General features: G+C 38.1%; 1 protein-coding gene across 4 annotated transcripts in view; it reads left to right on the top strand.

The window, feature by feature from the left end:
* The window catches only part of PIK3C3 (phosphatidylinositol 3-kinase catalytic subunit type 3), a 575,824-nt gene that overhangs the window by 79,126 nt on the left and 473,294 nt on the right, over positions 1–23,404 (top strand). For all 4 annotated transcript variants that reach the window (XM_066246827.1, XM_066246828.1, XM_066246826.1 and 1 more), the window contains exons 16-21: positions 3,285–3,416; positions 5,242–5,370; positions 6,116–6,185; positions 8,980–9,044; positions 9,926–10,010; positions 12,363–12,437. In XM_066246827.1, the coding sequence (XP_066102924.1) occupies positions 3,285–3,416; positions 5,242–5,370; positions 6,116–6,185; positions 8,980–9,044; positions 9,926–10,010; positions 12,363–12,437 (556 nt within the window). The remainder of the gene's footprint in view (positions 1–3,284; positions 3,417–5,241; positions 5,371–6,115; positions 6,186–8,979; positions 9,045–9,925; positions 10,011–12,362; positions 12,438–23,404) is intronic.

The raw sequence follows: 23,404 nt of genomic DNA, 5'->3' as shown, positions 1-23,404 counted from the left end.
TTTAGGTTAATGTATTTTATGAAAATCTTATGTAATTTTAGTAATAGGAACATTTAAAAGTACTGATTATGTACAGTATCCAATTTTATAAGTTTATATGTTTTGGGTTTTTTTTGTATTTTTCCAAAGTGAAAAGTGGGGAGGCAAACTGACAGACTCTCGCATGTGCCCGACCGGGATCCACCCAGCATGCCCACCAGGGGGCGATGTTTGGCCCATCTGGGCTGTTGCTTTTCTGCAACCGGAGCCATTCTAGTGCCTGAGGTGGAGGCCTTAGAGCCATCCTCAGTGCCCTGGCCAACTTTGCTCCCATGGAGCCTTGGCTTCAGAAGGAGAAGAGAAAGAGAGAGAGAGAGGGAAAGAGAGAGAGAAAGGAGAGGGGGAAGGGTGGAGAAGCAGATGGATGCTTCTCCTGTGTGCCCTGACCTGGAATCGAACCCAGGACTTCTACATGCTGGGCCAAAACCCTACCGCTGAGCCAACCGGCCAGGGTCGAGTTTATATGTATATTGATTTAATCTTTACAATAACCCCATAAGTTAGGAACTATTATTATCCTCATTGTAAAGAAACATGGGAATTGAGAGGTTAATTTGTTGTGTCTTCAGGAAGTGTTGGCATTGGGATTTGTACCCAGACATCTGAGTCCATACTTTTAATTATAATGTTTTATTGGCTCTTATTTTAGAATCTTAGCATCCTAAAATATAATCTGTTTGCTGTGGAGAGGACCCCTGGGAACCTTGTAGATTAGATCTGTCAGTGAGGATGAAGGTCTGGAGTGACTTGCCCACTCGCTGTTTGGAACGGCGCTGGCTTTGAATCTGTTTGCATGGTTAGTACTAGATCTTTCATCAGTGAGGCTATGGCTTGATTAGAACAGATGAGTGTCTCATGTTATTTTTTCTAATCAATAGCCTAAATTATATGAAGGAGCTATTTGATAATCTTCATCTTTCCCTAGTCCCATAGTGGGCGGGTAGGTCTTTTTTAGTGGCCTTTGTTAAACTACACAGTCCATGTTACTTTGTCCTCCAGGCCTCTGAGAAGAAAGCGGAGAGAAGACAAGGGGAAACTGAGTCTGGAGTTCAAAGACAGGGAATTAGGCCCAAAGAGCATTGCTAGCAGAGGTATTCACATGGAATAATGTTCACAAGGGTAGGAGGGAGAAAGCAGGATGAAGAGAAACACATTTTTATGTGTCAAATTGGTGAAACAAATGACACTCTTATTGCTATCTTTTTTCTGTCTCAACCTCTAGTTTAGGAAAAACTCTTGTTAGAAGCGGTCTCTGAGTAGACGGTTGAGTTCTAAGAAAACTATGTTCTATGGATGGTTGTTAAAAAGTAAAGGTTTTATTTTATATGTTAAGTAGTCTCTTTTCACTTTGTTATTCTTTCGGTGATATTATAAATTTATTTGTTCTATAAAAATGTATTATTGCATGCCTCCTCTGTGCCAAGCACTTTTCTGGGTTCTGGGGATACTACAACAGTAAGTATAAAAATCCCTTCCCTATGGAACTTATATTTCTATTGGAGGGGAAAGTAAACAAAGTAAATAAATAAAATATTTAGTGTGCCAGATAGAATGTTGTGCGCTGTGGAGAAAAAATAAAGCAGGAAAGGGCAGTCAGAAGGGCTGGGTTCAAGTAGGGAGGCATCATTCACTCTTCTCAGAGGAACAGTCAGGGAGGGCCGCACGGAGAAGTTAACATTTGAACAAAGGCCTGAAGCAGATCAGGAAACAAGCCGTGTGAATCTCTAGAGAAGACTATTCCAGCTGGAGGAACAGCATGTGCAAGGGCCCTGGTGCAGGGACATATGTATGACATGTTTGAATTTAAAGAAAATATGAGGAAGAGTAGAGGACAGAGAATAGGGAAATAGTATATATCCTTATAAGCCTGTAAGGTCTTGACTTCAATATTGAATAAGAGGAGAGGCTACTGGAGGTTTGAACACAGGAGTGATACAATCTGACTTTCATTTTAGCAGCAACACTCTAGTTGTTTCTGGTTAGAGACACTTGAGAGGCAGAGGCTGAAGAGGAGGAGCAGTCAGGAGGCTGTTGGTGGGAATCCAGATGACAAATGATGGCTTGGACCCCAGGGCCTAAAGCAGTGGAGGTGGGAAGAAGTGGCTGGATTTCTCGCCCTTCTCTTGTTAGCTGCTTTCTGGTTATTTTATTGTTTATTAGCACACTAACTAGAAATTGGTTACAATTGGGTAATTGGAAATTCACATGAACTAATGTTACTTTATACTAGTATATGTCTGATGGTATATTTGGTTAGATAGATTTACTGGTTTTTGTAGAGGATATGGAGAAATTATAACGGTTTTCGTTGACTCTAGCTTCAACTTTCCATGAGTCAAAAGAAGAATTGGAGTATTACTAAAGGGAAAGAGCTGAGTTGTATGTCTTGGTCCTTGAAACTTTTCTGAACTTCCATCTCTGATTCCTGAGTCCTCTCCTTTGACAGATACATCCTTTCCACACTGTTACAGGTGAAGTGCTCTGTGCTGCTGAGACTGACAAGCCAAGTTTTCCCCTTAAAGAACCAGCTCATCTATTCCAAGAATGCCCGACTCTCACAGCATTCAGAGGAATAGATTGTTCTTTTGAAATTGAATGGAAGGGCTTGGTCTAAATATGACAGATGGTCCTCAATGACAAAGCTATTTCCCTGTGACTTGAAATCTTGGCCCAATGCAGTACTGCGTGTGAGCTGAAGAAAGTCAGTGATGCTATCTTATGACAAGTTTGATCAGTCAGTTAATGAACAGTAAAAAAGATAGGGCCCAAGTTTCTCTGAGTGAACTGAGTTTACTTTTTAACCCTAAAACATGCACAGGAGCAGCATAATAAAATTCTTGCTTAATATTTGGTTATGCAAAAATTAATCTTCCAGAAATTAGTTTCTCTTTGTGACTTTACACATCCTTTGAAAACAGAAATCAAATCTTTTAGTTCAGCTTGAGTATATTCCTGATCCTCAGCATCAGCAAGAGAAATGTATTCCCTAACCTTGAGAAAGTCCAGCCCTCCGTAGTCAGAGGACTGCTCTTGTTAGAGCACGCTGCTGCTGCCGTCAGCTGGTTACAGCTGGCTGACTCTCACCTGGCACTGTCTCCTTTAGGTTTCTTTGCACATCTTTTTTTTGGTGATTCACAGATATTTTAAAGTTAACGAACTCAGTCTTTATGTCTTTACCATGTTTTGTAAACTAGTATTCCTTTTAAATGTTAGCCTAATCAGTCCTTTCTGACTTGTTCTCCTAGAATGAGAGGCTACAGGCATTGCTTGGAGACAATGAAAAGATGAACTTGTCAGATGTGGAACTTATCCCATTGCCTTTAGAACCCCAGGTGAAAATTAGAGGAATAATACCAGAAACAGCTACACTGTTCAAGGTAATTGTGATGGGTCTTTAACGTCTGTGATTGGAACCTAGGTCTTTAACCCTTTCAATAGTGAGGATTTTTCATGCTCACTGACCCCCAGGAGTGAGTTTTTTCAAAAAATGAAATTAATTCTAGTTGCAGTTTTATTAATTTAAAATTATGTTTGTTTGATAACCAATTTATGGAAAAAGAAGAATATACATTTGCCTTTTTATCTTTTTATTTTTTAAATGATATCCAAAATGTTTTTAAATGAATTTATTCATTATTTAGAGATGAGAGAGAAAGAGAGGGAGAGAGAAGGGGGGAGGAGCAGGAAGCATCAACTTGCATATGTGCCTTGATCAGACAAGTGCAGGGTTTTGAACTGGTGACCTCAGTGTTCCAGGTCAACGCTTTATCCACTGAGCCACCACAGGTCAGTCTACATTTGCCTTTCTTTAGTGTTGCCTTACACATGTATGATCATACTCTGAATGGTAGGAGACACAGGGACGTACGTGAACGTTCATACTACTCGAAAGGTTAAAGCTAGAACAGAGGCACTATCTTTGAAAATTATTACATTGCAGGCAATATCTACAATTTTATTTGATTTAGTAAATGCTAGAAAAAAATGTTATATATATTTATATATTACATATAAATATAAGTATATATAACTGTTTTGATTTAAGATCTAGTATCTATAATTTCTTCTTCAGTAATCAAAACCAGTAGGGCGCCTGACCAGGCGGTGGCGCAGTGGACAGTGCGTCGGACTGGGATGCAGAGGACCCAGGTTGGAGACCCCGAGGTCGCCAGCTTGAGCGCGGGCTCATCTAGTTTGAGCAAAGCTCACCAGCTTGGACCCAAGGTCACTGGCTTGAGCAAGAGTTTACTCGGTCTGCTGAAGGTCCGTGGTCAAGGCACATATGAGAAAGCAATCAATGAACAACTAAGGTGGTGCAACGAAAAACTAATGATTGATGCTTCTCACCTCTCTCTGTTCCTGTCTGTCTGTCCCTATCTCCCCCTCTCTCTGACTCTCTCTCTGTCTCTGTAAGAAATAAATAAATAAATAAATATCAATAGGGCATGTCTCTCAAAAGAGTTTTCTGACATTTTACCTTCAAAATGGTTGTCTCGGGATGCTGTCCTATCTGAGGTTTTGTTTCTAAAGAGAATTTAATGACATTATTTGTTGATTTTAAACACATACCCTAAGTCAAACTTTATCTAATTACGGGGAAGATTCTAGGGGAAACATAGTTATTCTAGAATAAAAGATAAAGGTATTTGAGCTCTCCCTTCGTTTTATGAAAGAGTAATATAAGTCTAAAAGCTGCAAAGCTTGTCCCGTACCTGCCATTGGAAGCCAGGCCTCTTGCCTCTTTATCTGGTGCATTTTTATGCCACATGGTTTTACCTCGTTTACTCCAGTGTGGCTCATAATACCAGTAATCATGGCGAACACATGCAGAATGTCTGCTCTTCATCAGGCTCAGGGCCAGACTGACCCTCTCCAGTTTCAGATTGCCTTAGTAACACCGGTGGAGAAGGAGTTTTCTGTGCTGTGCAGATGAGGAGATGGGATAAGAATGTGTGCGGTTCATCCAGCTCCTACCTGGCGCAGCCTGGATTCAGTGCCGTGCTGACTGTTCGTGGAACTCGGACTCAGCTAGCCCACTGTTTCCTCCAGGGCACCCGAATGCATCTTGCTGCCCGTCCATCATAATTCTTAAGTCCTGTTCACCTGTGTGTTTAGCTTACGTGTCAGCATTGTCTTCTGTGTGTAATAAATTTTCATACATTAACTTCCATCCAGATTTGAAAACAATATTTTTATTTCCAGAGTGCCCTTATGCCTGCACAGTTATTCTTTAAGACAGAAGATGGAGGCAAATACCCAGTTATATTTAAGCATGGGGATGATTTACGCCAAGATCAACTTATTCTTCAAATCATCTCACTCATGGACAAGGTGAGCGTAACCTGATGTCGGTGGGAAACGCTATTTCATTTCAGAAAACTCTGGTTTAGTTCATGTGCTCTATGTAGACACAGGGTGTTTTTGTAACATTCAGATACAATACAGAAAACTCAGCAGTCTCCACTTGACCTTGAACAAATTTGTTTGTTTTTGTACCCTAGAGAATGGTTCATGGCGAACACATGCAGAATGTCTGCTCTTCATCGGGCTCAGTGATGAATAAGGCATTTATCAGGCGTTTCAGATAAAATGAATTTCATCAGGCATTTCAGATAAAATGAAACTGCATGTGTTTTATTATAAAAAAAATTTTCCCCAATTAAGTTCTCTCAATGTTGGATTTAGCAATTTCCTTCTTCTTAGTCAACTAGATAATCTTTTTAAAATCCTACCCCTATCCCTGGATCTTAAAGGAATATATATGCCCTTATTTCTTTTTTCTGAGTCTGAAATTCTTCATGAACAGGAAAAGACTGCATAAATTAGTAGGAGGAATTCTACTATTCATTGAAAACTACAAACAGTGATTTACAATAAGGTAAAAATTTGGCATACCATCTAGTAATAGCTAAGTAAATTAATTTTGATGATGAAAATTATGTTAACTAATTAATTTAGTTAAACCTTAAATTCGGTTCACCTCATGAACCTCTTAGTAGACTGCTATTTCACTTGCCTGTAAAACTTTCATAACAATATTTACATTTAGCAAATATATTTTGTCTTTTGATCAAAGCTGCTACGGAAAGAAAACTTGGATTTGAAGTTAACACCCTATAAAGTACTAGCCACTAGTACAAAACACGGTAAGTTTATTTTACACAGTGATTGTTTAATGACCAGTGAGTATAGTTTTCCTTTTTTAACTGAAAATCATTAAACATACTAGAAATTGAACTCATGTGTAGCATTGAAGACCAGTTGAGCTGGCCTGCTTGCCTCTCTCCTTCCCTCCCTCCCTCCCTTCGAAATCAGTAAACATCTTATTTGGGAGAAAAATTAAAATTTTTATAATGTGTTTCTTTGCATTCAAAACTGGATATAATTCACAGTAGTTTCTTGTATGGTGATCTGTGTCTTGAATCATTATTTCAGTTACTGTGACCAGAGTGCCTTTGTTCTGTGCTCTGCTTATAAAAGCCACTAATTAAATAATCTCTGTACAGATCTGTAGTATCACATGTGAAATTGAGTAACCTCTGGAAGTTTGGCGGAAGATTCCCTAGGAGTGCTAGCCTCGTGCCTGTGTGAATCTCATCCAGTCTTGTGATGCGTAGAGCTCCTTCCCCTCCCGTGCCCTGGAGAACGAGTCTCTCTCAGGCTTCTGCCCTTCCCCTGGCCACTTCCACATGCTTGGGATTGTAACTCCTCTTCTCATTTTCCTCTCAGAGTGAGCTTATTAAAATTGCAAATAAACTTTTTGACTCTCATGCTTAAATTGATTTACTAGCTTTCATTTCTCTTGGGACAAAGACAAAAGCCTCGGCTTAGTTGTGGCCGGTGTGACATTCCTCCTGCCTCATTTCTGAGGCCTCCCTTGCCGCTCTCCCCCTTGCTTCCTGACCTTAGCCACACTGACCACCTTCCATGTTCTCAAGTGCACTGTGGTCTTTCCAGCCTTAAGGTCTTCACACATGCTGTGTTCCTTGTCTTCAGCGGTTCTTCTCCACAGCTTTACCTATTAACTTTTATTATCCTTCAAAACATGGCTCCAGTTGTCGGCTGCCCTCTGATCTCTATTGTAATTTAGGTCTCCCTACACTATTCTCTTCATAGTAACCTTTCAGTTGTAGAATTTATACTGGCCTTGGCTGTCTGGCTTAGGCGTGTGCAAGTCTCAGGTTCAATTCTCAGGGCACACAGAGAAACTATAATCTACTTCTCCACCCCGTCCCCTCTCCCTCTCTTTCTCTCTCTCTCTCCCTCTCTTTTGTTCCCTCCTTCAGCCATGGCTCAAATGAGCAAGTTGGCCCCAGGCGCTGAGAATGGCTCCATGGCCTCACCTCAGGCACTAAAATAGCTTGGTTGCCTAGCAACAGAGCAGCAGTTTCAAATGGGCAGAGCATCACCCCAGTAGGGGGCTTGCTGGGTGGATCCTAGTTGGGATGCATGCAGGAGTTTGTCTCTCTGTCTCCCTGCCTCTCAATTAAAAAAAAAAAATTATCCCAATAAAACTTGCAAGCTTGAGTAATCTATGAAGGCAGGTCAAGGCTCTGTGTTTTACCTGGCAAAGTTCTTGCTACGTAATAGAAAAACAATAAAAATCTTAAGTGAATTTATGAAGACTATTTCATATTTATGATATAGTAATGATGAAACATTGCATATTCTAAAGCAATATCCAGTCTCCTAATCTGCATGCCAATAACTATGATACAAAGTAACCAAAACCAGATCACTGTGTGTATGGTCCTAAAATCGTTTCTTTCATTCAGCTTTTATTTTTTTTCATGTATTTGTTGTTTTATACTCCTGTTGTTCCTAGATTTTTCTCCTTTTTGTTCTGTGTACTCTCTCCTCCCCCTTCTTTTTGGTAGTCTAAAGGATTTATACTATCTTCCAGTAAACGGCAGAAGATGTGATGTTAAACAAAAAAGCTAAAGAACATAGTAGTTTTAGGGTTAATTGAGTCATAGTTTCAGATTTCTTGAAGTGATTTAAATGTGGAATGGAATATTTTTAATTGATATTTTAAAAAACTACAGAATATGAAAGATGAAATTTTTTTTGCCAGATTTAAGAAGAATGGCTTTCTTCAATCTTTGTATTCCTGTGTACAATAATAGAAATTGGCCTAGAGCAGTGGTCGGCAAACTGCAGCTCACAAGCCACATGCGGCTCTTTGGCCCCTTGAGTGTGGCTCTTTCACAAACTACCACATGGAGGAGCTACCTTGATAAGGAATATACTTACCTATATAGTTTAAGTTTAAAAAATTTGGCTCACAAAAGAAATTTCAATCGTTGTACTGTTGATATTTGGCTCTGTTGCCTAATGAGTTTGCCGACCACTGGCCTAGAGAAACATACAGGTTAGATTAGCTTAATTTTTTGAAAGTTTCCAGCCCTGGCCAGTTGTTCAGTGGTGTAGAGCACCAACCAGGCATATGAAAATCCCAGGTTTGATTTCAAGACAGGGCACTCAGGAAAGGCAACCACCTGTTTCTCCACTCTTCTCCTTTTCTCTCTCTCTCCCCTCCCCTCTCTGTTTTCCTCCCTCAGCCATGGCTCGATTGGTTTGAGCACATTGGCCCCAGGCACTGAGGATGGCTCCATGGAGTCTCTGTCTCAAGTGCTAAAAATAAGCTCAGTTGGGCAGCATTGGCCCGGGATGAGGCTCACCAAGTGGATCTCAGTTAGGGTGCATGTGGAGTCGGTCTCTCTATCTCCCCATCTCTCATTTAAATTTAAAAAAAAATGAAAGTTTCCTTGTAGTTTTTATGAGATAAACACCAGTATAAACTTAGTGTTTGCAGAGCTTTTTAAGTTATTCAGGTATGTAGTGTGTACATTTGCAAAGGAAGGTTTTTCTTAGGAGAACGTTTATTTTTATTGCTTAACCAATACTACTTAATGAGTCAATGCCTGTATTTCTGTGTAGGCTTCATGCAGTTCATTCAGTCCGTTCCTGTTGCTGAAGTTCTTGATACAGAAGGAAGCATTCAGGTATAGTATCTATATATTTAAAGATTTATACAACTTATAAATAAATTCTTGCATTATAATTATTTAAAAATTTTGACGTAATTTTATCGAGCTTGTTAGTGATAATAGTGTTTTAGTAGCTATGCTTAAATGGCACAGTCTTCCCGTAACATCCTCAACAGACTGGTCCCAGGACTCCCAAGCATACCGAAACCTGTGGATGCTCAAGTCCCTTTAAAATGGCATAGTATTTGCATATTACCAATACGCATTGTCCCATATGCCTAAAGTCATCTCTAGATTGTGTAATACCTAGTACTGTACAGTGCAATTAGTTATTTTACTGTGTTGTTTAGGGAATAATGACAAGGAAAAAAGTCTGTATATGTTTAATACAGATGTAACCATGTATGCCTAACTCCATAGTACATATCTCCTTCATGAATATTTTTGGCCTGTGGCTAGTTGAATCCACACATGTGGAACCTGTGAATACCAAAGACTGACTGTAATTTAAAAATGAACAACTCATGTTCATTTTCAGGAGAATGACATTTAAGAAACCTGATGTTCACTTTCAGGAGAAAGTTGAACAAAGTGATACATTGAATATGGAAATATAGCAGTAATTTTATTCTGTTTTCTTTAATGTTTTTGCTGGGTTATAGAAATAGCAGCATATATATGTTGTTATTATGTAGTTTTTTTTGTTTATTTTTTTGTCTTAACAGTTTGTAAGCATAGCAGTAGACTTATTCCTGAGAAATATGCTTCCTAAAGTCCACATTTTATACTTACTGACTACATTTTAGATCAGACACCTATGGTCATTATATAGTTTTGAAATGACAAATGTGTTTAAGGATTATTGAACTGTTAACATGCAGATAACATCTTTTCAGAACTTCTTTAGAAAATATGCACCAAGTGACAATGGGCCCTATGGGATCAGCGCTGAGGTGATGGACACTTATGTTAAAAGCTGTGGTAAGTTTTACAAACTATGACTTCCGTTGATATGTTTAAATGAAGGAACATAGGCTATTCTGAGATTGCCATATTCACACATATTAACAATATTTTAAGATATGGTCTGAGTTCCTTCAGGCCACTGTCACAAAATATCAGAGACTGGGTATTTTATACACAACAGAAATTTATTTCTCACAGCTCTGGAGGCTGGAATTCCCAGCATGGGTCCCAGAATGGTCAGCCAAGGGTCTTCTTTGGGCTGAAGACTTCTTGTGTCCTCATTTGCTGAAAAAGGCTAGCGTTTTCTGTGATCTGAACAAATTATAATACATATCACCTGTAGATGTGACTCAGTGACAGATCACTCACAAGACAGGTAGCTGATACTACTTCCCAGCCCGGCCTGTCAGTTGAGTCACCTGTGCAGGTCTTTCTGAGGCTGGGGCTTCCCAGAGCCGGCCTCCTGGAGGAGGTGGTCCCAGAGACCGGAAATGGAAAGTGTTGGGTTCTGAGGGCTGGATGGCAGGCTGGCACTTCCTCCCTTCTGTCATATTCTGTGGCTTAAATCTGTCGGTCACAGAGCCTGCCGGGATTCAAGGGGGAAGGAATGTAGTTCCCACCTTGAATGAAAAGAGTGTGAAAAAATGTGTGGCCATTTATTCGCCACACTTTGTTTTCAGTATGTTCCTAAATGAGATATTTTTCATGCCTCCACAGAACTATCTTCTTTTTACTTGACTTTCAGGTATTACTGTAAAATTTTTTTTACATTGTAACCCTATTTAACAAAGGAATGTTTACTTTTTCTATTTGAAAACTATACACACATATACAATCTATAAATATTGACCAAAATTTGAAAACACTGCTCCCTCGGTAAAATTATCAGAACAACGTCTTATAGATATGTGCAGATGAGGCTGGGAATGTAGTCTCTTACCTAGGCATGGACTTCCCCCATACATCTAGTTTTGTTTTGTTTTGTTTTAAGGAAGAACCATAATTAGAATATTGTGTAGGAAACTATGAGTCCCTGTCATACTACAGACTATCTTTTGAGAATCACTGATTTGTTTACAATCTACTATAACTGATTTGTTACAGTTAAGTAAATATTGTTAGATTAGTGACATGATTAGAAGCATCTTTTGAGTGATGACATGTGATCTTTTATTCATTCTCTAGATACTGATATATTTTGAAATAGACAACATGTAATTTTATCTATAATTAGAATATGGTTATTTATTCTAAACAAATAAACTTTAGCCTAAATATCTTGTTGAGTGTTGCACCTGTTGAAAGTTAGTGCAAAAATGACATGAGCTAGGTGTTCAGAGTCAAACTGAAATTCAAATTGCAGCCCATTGACCTTGATCCAGTTCCCCTTGGAGCCTGAGCTTTTGCATTTGAAGGATGAGCTAACGGTGAAAGTGATGTGCCTCCCCTTCACTAAACTGTAATTAAAGATTAACACCATGATTACATCATTGATTAAGTCACTTTTAGACTTCTGAAATGACCTTCAGAACCTGAGTCAAATGAACCTTAATGTTTATTGAATTCAGACAAGAGTAATTGGTCATTAACAGATAGTCCAATCATTTTTGTACATATTGGCTAAAATAAACATTTTTTGTAAATTCCAATATAGTCATATGTATTTTTTGTAAGTTGTGTGTGTTGTCACTAATGGAAGAATCAGAGGGAAAAATATGCTTCAGATTTTTGTGAGCATTTTCAACACACGCCAAGTTTCCAGACTCTCTGGAAGAGAAAGATAAAAGAGAATGAAGCTCGAGCGGTGCCTTCCCCAGCCCTGGTCATGTGATTTTCCCTCATACTTTAGAACATTATGGTTTGAACTTCTTAAATGTTTTTACCACTTAAGTGAACTCAATTTTTTTGTATCTGCTGGCAATTCAAGGTTATTTCTCTAAAGGTGTTTTTTTTCCCCAGTGTTTGCTTTTGTTACCTTTTAGACAGCAAGGTTGTGGGACGAGTGACATCATTATGTGCATTTCTGTACACATTTCTTTCTCACTGTCATGTTTAACACATGTCCCATTTGAAATGAGAAATGGTAGGCCTGAAAGCTGATTTCACTTTTGATACATGTGGCTTGTATAATTTGACAAAATTCTACACTATTTTTTTTTCCTGTTGCAAATGGTCATTTCTTTTGAGTTTTAAATAATAAACTATTCATAGTATCAAAGCTTATAAATTTAATTTGAGAATTTAGGTGAGATATTAAAAACAGTAGTAAGCAAATTAAAATTGAAGTAGTACAAATTGCTTTTGTCTTCAGTTTTCCGTACAACCCGGTTTGCATGTTTTTCACTTTTTCCTTAACTGTTATTGCAGCTGGATATTGTGTGATTACATACATACTTGGAGTTGGAGACAGGCACTTGGATAACCTTTTGCTGACAAAAACAGGTAACATGGAATTGTTACTAGTAGATAGATATGCATTTTATATGCTAGTGATTTTCTACTGAGTTACATATAATATGCATAAGTGAAGGTAAGTCATAGACTCTTAAAAGTATCTTTAGGCCCTGACCAGTTTTCTCAGTGGATAGAGCGTTGGCCCAGCATATGGACGTCACAGGCACATTCCCAGTTAGGGCACGCAAGAGAAGAGACCATCTACTTCTCCCCCCTCCTTGTCCCCCTTATCTCCCTCTTCCCCTCCCACAGCCAGTGGCTTGATTTGTTCAAGCATTGGCCCCAGGGGAAGAGGATAGCTTGGTTGGTCCTAGTGTATCAGCTTCAGGCACTTAAAGTCAAGCATCAGCCCAGATGGGCATTGCTGGGATCCTAGTCAGGGTGCATGTGGGTCTGTCTCACTTAACACTCCTCCTCCTCCTCCTCACAAAAAGTCTGTTTATTTTTTTAATTTTTTTTTATTTATTCATTTTAGAGAAGAGAGAGAGAGAAAGAGAGAGAGAGAAGGGGGAAGGAGCAGGAAGCATCAACTTCCATATGTTCAAGCCCAGGGTTTTGAACCGGCGACTTCAGTGTTCCAGGTCAACGCTTGATCCACTGCGCCAACACAGGCCAGGCAGAAAAAGTCTGTTTAAGTGGTGCTTCTGAAGGACATCTAAGGGAAGCTCCCTGCCTTATAACAATCACATCAGTAGTAATACTTGATGCTCATGTAGCCCTGGCTGCTGCTTTTGTTTTTTTCTATGACAGAGACAGAGAGCGACAGAGAGAGGGACAGATAGGGACAGACAGGAAGGGAGAGAGATGAGAAGCATCAATTCTTCGTTGCGGTACCTTAGTCGTTCATTGATTGCTTTCTCATATGTGCCTTGACCGGGTAGCTAAAGCAGGCCGAGTGACCCCTTGCTCAAGCCAGCAACCTTGGGCTCAAGCTGGTGAGCTTTACTCAAACCAGATGAGCTCGCACTCAAGCTGGCGACCTTGGGGTTTTAAACCTGGGTCATCCTGTGCGTCCCAGTCCAACGCTCTATCCACTCCGCCACCGCCTGGTCAGACTGTAGCCCTAGCTTCTTAAAATGCCTCCTTTGGTGACAGACCATCTTGTATGTAAGCAGTCTAATCTCTTTCTGTACAACTCTAATTAGAATGTTAGACTGTTCTGTTTCTTATTAAACCCTCTCCAACTTAACTCACTTTAATCTCTCTTTAATTCTTTGTTGTTTTTTTCTAATGTAATAATTACCCCCCCCCTTCTTCCTGGTAACTCTTTGGCCCCATGGCTTTAAACATCATCTCTAGAAACAAATTCCAAATTTATAGCTCTTTACCTCAATCCATTGTATTAGCTTCCAGCTGAAACTACAACTATTTACTTGAACTCCTAATTATATGGTTAATTGTAAAAGTTGTCCCCTCTGCCTACTACCTCCCTGAAACCTGGTCTTCACCTTGTTTTCCCATCTCAGTAAGTAGCCTTATCCACCCAGTTGTTTAAGCACCAAACTTAAGAGATATTTTTATACTACTCTTGTCCTCATCTCACAAATTTAACCCATCGGCAAACCATGTCTATTCCTCACCTCCAACACAGATTAGGGAGTTACACGCTCCCTTCATTTCCACTGCTTTGACCCTTTTTGAAACCAACATCTTTTGCCCAAACTGTCTGAATCAAAAAAACCTGACTCTTCACTATGGCTTCTGTGTGGCTTGCCCACACTGACCAGTCTGCATGTTTAAATGTCACTGGCCCTGCCACAGGCCAGTGCCCTTGTTTCCTCTTTCTGGAAAGCCCCTTTCAGATCTTTGCAAGTCTGACTTTGGTTATTAAGTCTAAGTTCTAATGGCAATTTCTTAAGAGAAGCCTCTTCTAATTCTCTGATCTGAAAAAGCATGTACCTGCCACCCACACTTCCCTATTGCTCTCTATTGATTATTCAGTTTGTTTTCTTTATACTACTTACTCATCACTAGCCAAAGTTTCTGTTGTATGTAACTCAATAAATATTTATTGAGCATCTACTATGTGCCAGTTATAGTTGTAAGTGCTGGGGATACCACTGGAGATACCCAAGGGATAGAGCAGAAAGAAACCCTGATCCTAAAGGAACTTGCTGATTTCTTACCATCATCTGCACCCATTCAAGGTGCAGGTTTCTTTTTTTTTATTATTATAAACTTTTACTAATTTTAATGGGGTGACATCAATAAATCAGGGTACATATGTTCAAAGAAAACATGTCCAGGTTATCTTGTCAATCAATTATGTTGCATACCTATCACCCAAAGTCAGATTGTCCTCCGTCACCTTCTATCTAGTTTTCTTTGTACCCCTCCCCCTCCCTCTCCCATTCCGCCCCCCCCAACCACCACACTCTTGTCAATGTCTCTTAGTCTCCTTTTTATGTCCCACCTACATATGGAATAATGCAGTTCTTGTTTTTTTCAGATTTACTTATGTCTCTTAAGTCTCATTTTTATGTCCCACCTACGTATGGAATAATGCAGTTCTTGGTTTTTTCAGATTTACTTATTTCACCGTATTATGTTATCAAGATCCCACCATTTTGTTGTAAATGATCCGATGTCGTCATTTCTTATGGCTGAGTAGTATTCCATAGTATATATGTGCCACATCTTCTTTATCCAGTCATCTATTGAAGGGCTTTTTGGTTGTTTCCATGTCTTGGCCACTGTGAATAATGCTGCAATGAACACGGGGCTGCATGTGTCTTTACATATCAATGTTTCTGAGTTTTTGGGGTATATACCCAGTAGAGGGATTGCTGGGTCATAAGGTAGTTCTATTTTCAGTTTTTTGAGGAACCACCGTACTTTCTTCCATAATGGTTGTACTACTTTACATTCCCACAACAGTGAATGAGGATTCCTTTTTCTCCACAGCCTCTCCAACATTTACTATTACCTGTCTTGTTAATAATAGCTAATCTAACAGGTGTGAGGTGGTATCTCATTGCAGTTTTGATTTGCATTTCTCTGATAACTAATGAAGATGAGCATCTTTTCATATATCTATTGGCCATTTGTATTTCATGTCCTCTTCCCATTTTTTTATTGGATTGTTTGTTTGTTTGTTGTTGAGTTTTATGAGTTCTTTGTATATTTTGGATATTAGGCCCTTATCTGAGCTGTTGTTTGAAAATATCATTTCCCATTTAGTTGGCTGTTTATTTTGTCAGTTTCTCTTGCTGAGCAAAGACTTCTTAGTTTGATGTAGTCCCATTCATTTATTTTTGCCTTAACTTTCCTTGCCTTTGGAGTCAAATTCATAAAATGCTTTTTAAAACCAAGGTCCATGAGCTTAGTACCTATGTCTTCTTCTATGTACTTTATTGTTTCAGGTCTTATATTTCGGTCTTTGATCCATTTAGAATTAATTTTAGTACAAGGGGACAAACTGTAGTCCAGTTTCATTCTTCTGCATGTAGCTTTCCAGTTTTCCCAGCACCATTTGTTAAAGAGGCTTTCTTTTCTCCATTGTGTGTTGTTGGCCCCTTTATCAAAAATTATTTGACTATATATATGTGGTTTTATTTCTGGACTTTCTATTCTGTTCCATTGGTCTGAGTGTCTATTTTTCTGCCAATACCATGCTGTTTTGATTGTTGTAGCTCTAAAATATAGTTTGAAGCCAGGTATTGTAATGCCCCCAGCTTCATTCTTTTTCTTTAGGATTGCTTTGGCTATTCAGGGTTTTTTATAGTTTCATATAAATCTGATGAATTTTTGTTCCATTTCTTTAAAAAATGTCATTGGAATTTTGATGGGAATTGCATTAAATTTGTATATTGTTTTGGGTAATATGGCCATCTTGATTATATTTATTCTTCCTATCCAAGAACAAGGAATATTCTTCCATCTCATTGTATCTTTTTCGATTTCCCTTAAGAATGCTTTGTAGTTTTCTTTATATAAGTCCTTTGCATTCTTTGTTATGTTTATTCCTAGATATTTTATTTTTTTTGTTGCAATTGTGAAGGGGATTATTTTTTTTAGTTTATTCTCAAATGTTTCATTGTTGGCATATAGAAAGGCTATGGACTTTTGTATGTTAATTTTGTATCCTGCAACCTTACTGGATTGGCTTATTGTTTCTAGTAGTCTTTTTGTAGATTCTTTGGGGTTTTCGATGTATAGGATCATATCATCTGCAAAAAGTGATACTTTTACTTCTTCTTTTCTGATATGGATGCCTTGTATTTCTTTGTCTTGTCTGATTGCTCTGGCCAGAACCTCTAGCACCACATTAAATAAGAATGGAGAGAGTGGACAACCCTGTCTTGTTCCTGATTTATGGGGGAAAGCCTTCAGTTTTGTGCCATTTAATATGATGTTAGCTGATGGTTTATCATATATGGCCCTTATCCTTTTGAGATATTTTCCTTCTATACCCATTTTGTTGAGCGTCTTAAACATAAAATTGTGTTGTATTTTATCGAATGCCTTTTCTGCATCTATTGATAAGATCATGTAGTTTTTGTTCTTTGTTTTGTTGATATGGTGTATGATGTTAACCGTTTTACGAATGTTGAACTATCCTTGAGATTCTGGGATGAATCCCACTTGATCGTGATGTATTATTTTTTAATATGTTGTTGTATTCGATTTGCTAGTATTTTGTTTAGTATTTTAGCATCTGTATTCATTAGTGATATTGGTCTGTAGTTTTCTTTTTTTGTGCTGTCCTTGCCCGGTTTCGATATGAGGGTTATGTTGGCCTCATAAAATGTGTTTGGAAGTATTGCTGCTTCTTCAGTTTTTTGGAAGACTTTGAGTAGAATAGGAACCAAGTCTTCTTTGAATGTTTTATAGACTTCACTAGTATAACTGTGTGGACCTGGACTTTTATTTTTGGGGAAGTTTTTAATAGTTTTTTCTATTTCTTCCCTACTAATTGGTCTGTTTAGGCTTTCTGCTTCTTCATGACTCAGTCTAGGAAGGTTGTGTTGTTCTAGGAATTTATCCATTTCTTCTAGGTTGTTGAATTTAGTGGCATAAAGTTTTTCATAGTATTCTACAATAATTCTTTGTATATCTGTGATATCCATGGTGATTTCTCCTCTTTCATTTTGGATTTTGTTTATATGAGTCTTTTCTCTTTTTTCCTTGGTAAGTCTTGCCAAGGGTTTGTCCATTTTGTTAATCTTTTCAAAGAACCAGCTCCTTGTTCTATTAATTTTTTCTATAGTTTGTCTGTTCTCTATTTCATTTATTTCTGCTCTGATTTTTATTATCTCTTTTCTTCGGCTGGTTTTAGGTTGTCTTTGTTCTTCTTTTTCCAGTTACTTAAGGTTAAGTGGTTCACTTGGGCTCTCTCTTGTTTGTTCATAAAGGCCTGAAGTGATATGAACTTCCCTCTTATCACTGCTTTTGCTGCATCCCATAGATTCTGATATGTTGTATTTTCATTTTCATTTGTCAGTATATATCTTTTGATCTCTGCACTTAATTTCCTCTTTGACCCATTCATTTTTTAAAAGTATGTTGTTTAGTTTCCACATTTTTGTGGGGTTTTTTCTTCTTTTTTGCAGTTGAATTCTAGTTTCAAGGCTTTATGATCAGAAAATATGCTTGGTACAACTTCGATTTTTCTGAATTTGCTGATGTTATTTTTATGTGTTATGTGGCCCAACATTTGGTCAATTCTTGAGAATGATCCATGTACACTGGAGAAAAATGTATACTCCGTCACTTTGGGATGAAATGTCATGTAGACGTCTATCATATCCAGGTGCTCTAGTGTTTTGTTTAAGGCCAATATATCTTTATTGATTCTATGTTTGGATGACTGATCTAGAGCCGTCAGTGGTGTATTGAGGTCTCCAAGTATGATTGTATTTTTGTCAATTTTTGTTTTAAGGTCAATAAGTAGCTGTCTTATATATTTTGGTGCTCCTTGGTTTGGTGCATATATATTAAGAATTTTTATGTCTTCTTGATTCAGCATCCCCTTAATCATTATGAAATGACCATTTTTGTCTTTGAGTACTTTTGCTGTCTTGTAGTCAGCATTATCCGATATGAGTATTGCTATGCCTGCTTTTTTTTTTGGATGTTATTTGGTTGGAGTATTGTTTTCTAGCCTTTCACTTTGAATTTGTTTTTATCCTTGTTGCTTAGATGAGTTTCTTGTAGGCAGCATACAGTTGGATTATCTGTTTTAATCCATTCTGCTACGCTGCCTTTTTATTGGTGAGTTTAATCCGTTTACATTTAGTGTAATTATTGACACTTGTGGGTTCCCTATTGCCCCATTTTATACATTGCTTTCTGTTTGTTTTGTGTCTTGTTTGATTCTTCTCTTTTGTTTTTCTATCCTTTGTTTTAGTTTGGTTGTATTCCATACTTCTTTCCTCTGTTGCTATCTTTTTTAAATCATGCGCTTTTGTGGTGGTTTTTTCAAGGGTGGTTACCATTAAGTATAGAAAACGGTTCCTACCAAGGTGCAGGTTTCATGAGAGCAAAGATCTTGTTCATCCAGCTTGGCACCATGCCTCCAGAGCCTTGAACAATACCTAGTTGAAGTGTTCATTAACTGCTCTTTTGTGTAGCCTTTTCTTCCCTAGGCCAAATAGACAAAAGTTTTCCATCTTTTCCTCAGACAATAGATTTTAAATTATTTTTTAAATTGGTACCTCAGGTGAGGACATACTTTGTTTTATTAGCATTTCTCCAAATTGTGAGACTAAAAGTTTACATAATGCACAGTATATCATTTAATTATTAATGGGAAACCCTGTTAATTCACATAATCTGGAATTTCACCTCTTCAATTTTAAATGGCTAATGTAAATGTCCCCATGGTATAATTTGCTGTGGGAACCATGCCTATGCCAAAATGTAGGAATGGAATCGGATTGTCCGGGAGGTCTTACCTCATTGGTTGTTTTAGCAAAGGCTCTTTATAAAATGTTATGGTGTATTTGGAAAGAATTGTAATTTTGTAGTTTTCCTGTGGTGTTTTCTTAGCATTCTTTTTGGTTGAATCTTTTAACTGTGTATATCAAGCCACCAAAGTGATTTCATGTTTTTCTATGTTTTAATCATATTATAGCCACAATGGACTCTTTAATGTATGAAGTAGCCTACATCTCTGATGGTACACACAGAGATCCTGTTTTGTTTTGTTTTGAAATGGATAAATACAGAGAGTCCTTGTGTTACTCCAGTCTTGACATACAAAATTTATTAGGAGTTTAAAATGCTCACTCCCAATAAAAACATAAAACAATTGAGACGTGAATGTTTCAACTTATGCTGTTAGCTCGTGCTTAGGAACTATGTGGGCGAACCAGTTTGGTTGCAGACAGCGGAAAAATATGTGGTAATGCAGCACAGGAGTGAGGCAGTTAGCGTCCTCCAGGAGGCTTATCCACACCATTTTGGACTGTTAAAAGTGGAAGTGTTCTGTTTGTGTTAGGCTAGGGTGTGTTTCAACTTACACTAAAATCCAGGTTACTTTACTGTTGTAGGAACAGAGCTATGTCATAACCTGAGTATCCCCTGTATTAGACTTTTTCTGTTGTACTTGTGTGAACTGCTCTGTCGTGTGTGGAGGGGAGGGGCGATATTTTAAGAGTACGATTCCGAAAAAAGAGTATACTGCATCTACTTTTTTTGGCCTAGGTCATAGTTAACTTATTTTATGGAAATTGAATTACAAAATTTCAGAAACAAAAGCTTTTAACTTTTTGTTACCAGTTTTCCACTAGAGGGTGCTTCAAATAAGCTATTAAAAACTAAACTTCCCTTAAAATGTGCTAGGTAAGAGACACATTCTCTTTTTTAAAAGCGTCACTTGAGTTATTTTTTCTGACTGCGTTTTAATTGTTTTATCCAGATGTATCATGCAGTTAGTATTTTCAGTCTTCTTCACTTGGGTAAATGTTTTCAATTTCAGGTTTGATTTGAGTGAAGTTAGGTACATAAGGGAAGTCCGATTATGTTAAGATAAATGGAAGTATAATGCTTTCGTCAACTTTTAACCCTTTGAGTAGTGAGGTTTTTTCATGCCCGCCGAAACCCAGGAGTGAGTTTTTTGTTTTTTTTTTCAAAAAATGAAATTAGGGCCCTGGCCAGTTGGCTCAGTGGTAGAGCATCAGCCTGGCGTGCAGACGTCCCGGGTTCGATTCCCGGCCAGGGCACACAGGAGAAGCGCCCATTTGCTTCTCCAACCCTCCCCCTCTCCTTCCTCTCTGTCTCTCTCTTCCCCTCCTGCAGCCAAGGCTCCATTGGAGCAAAGATGGCCCGGGCGCTGGGGATGACTCCTTGGCCTCTGCCCCAGGCGCTAGAGTGGCTCTGGTCGCAACAGAGCGACGCCCGGAGGGGCAGAGCATCGCCCCCTGGTGGGCAGAGCTCGCCCCTGGTGGGCGTGCCGGGTGGATCCCGGTCGGGCGCATGCGGGAGTCTCTGACTGTCTCTCCCCGTTTCCAGCTTCAGAAAAATACAAAAAAAAAAAAAATGAAATTAGTTCCAGTTACAGTTTTATTACCTTAAAATCATGTTTGTTTGATAACCAATTTATGGAAATAAGAAGAACATACATTTGCCTTTTTTTAATGTTGCCTTACACATTTTTAAAAGAAATCAATTATACTCTGGATGGTCAGGAGGCACGAGGACGTACATGAATGTTCATACTACTCAAAGAGTTAAACATGTATAATGGTTTCAAATTATTTGTGTCATTAGTCATCTTTTACTAACAGTCTATATATTCTAAAGCAGTTTCAAGTTATATGATATTAATTATATGATATTAATTATATAAGTAGACTTTGTATAGTTTAGACAACTACTAGATATTCAAAGTGCATTTTAAATGTGGTTCGTGCAGGAAATGGCATTCTAGTGCTTGTAGTTAAAATTACCTTGACTATCATGAAGCATCTACCATGGTATAATTTGGGTCCATTATACCTTCAGTACAGACTGTAACATATTAAACATTTAGGACTTTAAATTTTCTTATGTAACTATACTGTCTCTAGGTGTTTATGGAGCATTTTTTTTAATGAAAAATAAGATCTCTCCCATTATTCAAAATATAATACCTTTTGTCTTCTGTTCTCGTTTGCTGGTTTGGGCAGGTTTAAAAGCGGTGACCCTGCTTTGGTTTGGAATTGTTATCAGAGTTCCACTGATTCATCTACATCTACTGTTATAAGAGGTGCAGTAGAGAGAAAGGAGAGCCCAGGTTTCATTTCACTGGGCTCTTGCGGGGAATTCTCCCAGTAAATTGTTCTACCGTGTAAATAGAGGTGAGAACAGAAAAGGATCAGACTGAGTAAGCAGTTCAGGAGTGTGTGGAGGAAAATGCTTCACTACATATAGAGAATTTTTAAATCTACAGATTGGTAATTTGAAAAAATATAAAATACAGTCTCAATTACAGATTTCCAAGAAGCCTATGCTTTTTATAATACTTGATTTTTGATACTTTTAGCTTTGTGTACGTTTCTCCAGCTTGTGCAGCAGAGGGCGCTGTGTACCCACCATAAATGTAAAGCTTCCTAACTTCGTCAGTTCAGTGTGTTGTCCTGTGGTCAATTATAACATCGTTTTATTGAAGCAGATTTAGAGTGAATTATGTTTCACTTATTAATGCATTAATATAGCATTATCTGAGCAAGAAATTTTAAAATTTAAGCTGTGTATGGAATTGAAAAAAATGTAAAATTTTTTTCTCAGAGTTGCTGTCCAAGGAAGCTGTAAGCTTATTTGGAATAATCATTTGTGGCAGTACTCTAATGAAACATGATTTGGGTTTATACCAACTCTTTGGGGAAATGTTTATTTTTATTTTTGAGTATTTTAGGGGAAGCATAAAGAACCAGCATAACTGAAAAATTTGTTCATTGTTTATGGTATACAGATTTTATGATAGAATTAACATATCAAATTCATCTGTAAGTAACTGAAAACAAACAAACTTTCCTTTTCAGTACAAGGAAAGTTAGTTGTAGTTCTAAGGGTGGCCCTTCTAACCTGGATGTACATTTCTGTAGTGAGAGGAATGTTGCCCTTTTTTGTTTGTCTTGACACGAGTAATGCCTGTTGATCCTCTCTTGGAAAGCTCAAAGTGAAGAAAACGTAGTCATTCTTACTGTTTTATAATTTAAAAACTTTTTTGCATATGTGTATGATGGAGACAGAAAGGGACAGACAGACAGAAAAGGAGAGAGATGAGAAGCATCAATTCTTCGTTGTGGCCCCTTAGTTCATTGATTGCTTTCTCCTAAGTGGGATGAGCCTGCACCCAAGCCAGTAACCTCGGGGTTTCCATCCTGGGTCCTTTGTATCCTAGCTTATTGCTCTATCCACTGCGCCACTGCCTGGTCAGGCTAATTTTAAAACTTTTTAAAAATATATTTTCTATCTTGATTGTCTTAATTGTTCTTTAATTTTGTGTGAAATTGATTCGCTTCCTTTTTTAAATTTTCGGAACAGTCTTACGTTGCATTAGTTAATATGTCAGGCTCAAAGTCAAATTCTTTGGGTTTAAGTTGCCCCTCCACCACTGGGTGACTTTGGGTAAGTTATCTGAGACATCTGTGACTCAGCTTTTCTTCTGAATGTGTCAATATACTGCTCACAAAAAATAGGGGATATTTCAAAGTGAATGTGAAGCTATAAAATATCCCCTAATTTTCGTGAGCAGTGTAATAAGAGAACGTCTCCTGGTGGTGGTGTGAGGATTGAATTAGATACATAATAGACTTCTCTGGTAGTGAGCACATAATGAACAGGTCTCAAAGGCTAGCTAGCTCTCCTGACTTTGTTTCCTTGTTTTTCCAGCAGGAAGTAAGAATGCTTTCCATTTTTTACTTTTGTAGCTGATATTTGGAGTCATAATTTTAGAGATATGAAAATAATTTATTTCACAAATTTCTTTTTCCTCACTCCAAAATTGAAACATTTTTATGATATTACCT

Source organism: Saccopteryx bilineata, chromosome 11 (genome assembly GCF_036850765.1).
Source record: "Saccopteryx bilineata isolate mSacBil1 chromosome 11, mSacBil1_pri_phased_curated, whole genome shotgun sequence".
Classification (NCBI taxonomy): Eukaryota; Metazoa; Chordata; class Mammalia; order Chiroptera; family Emballonuridae; genus Saccopteryx; species Saccopteryx bilineata.
This window is presented reverse-complemented; position numbering and strand designations above follow the sequence as displayed.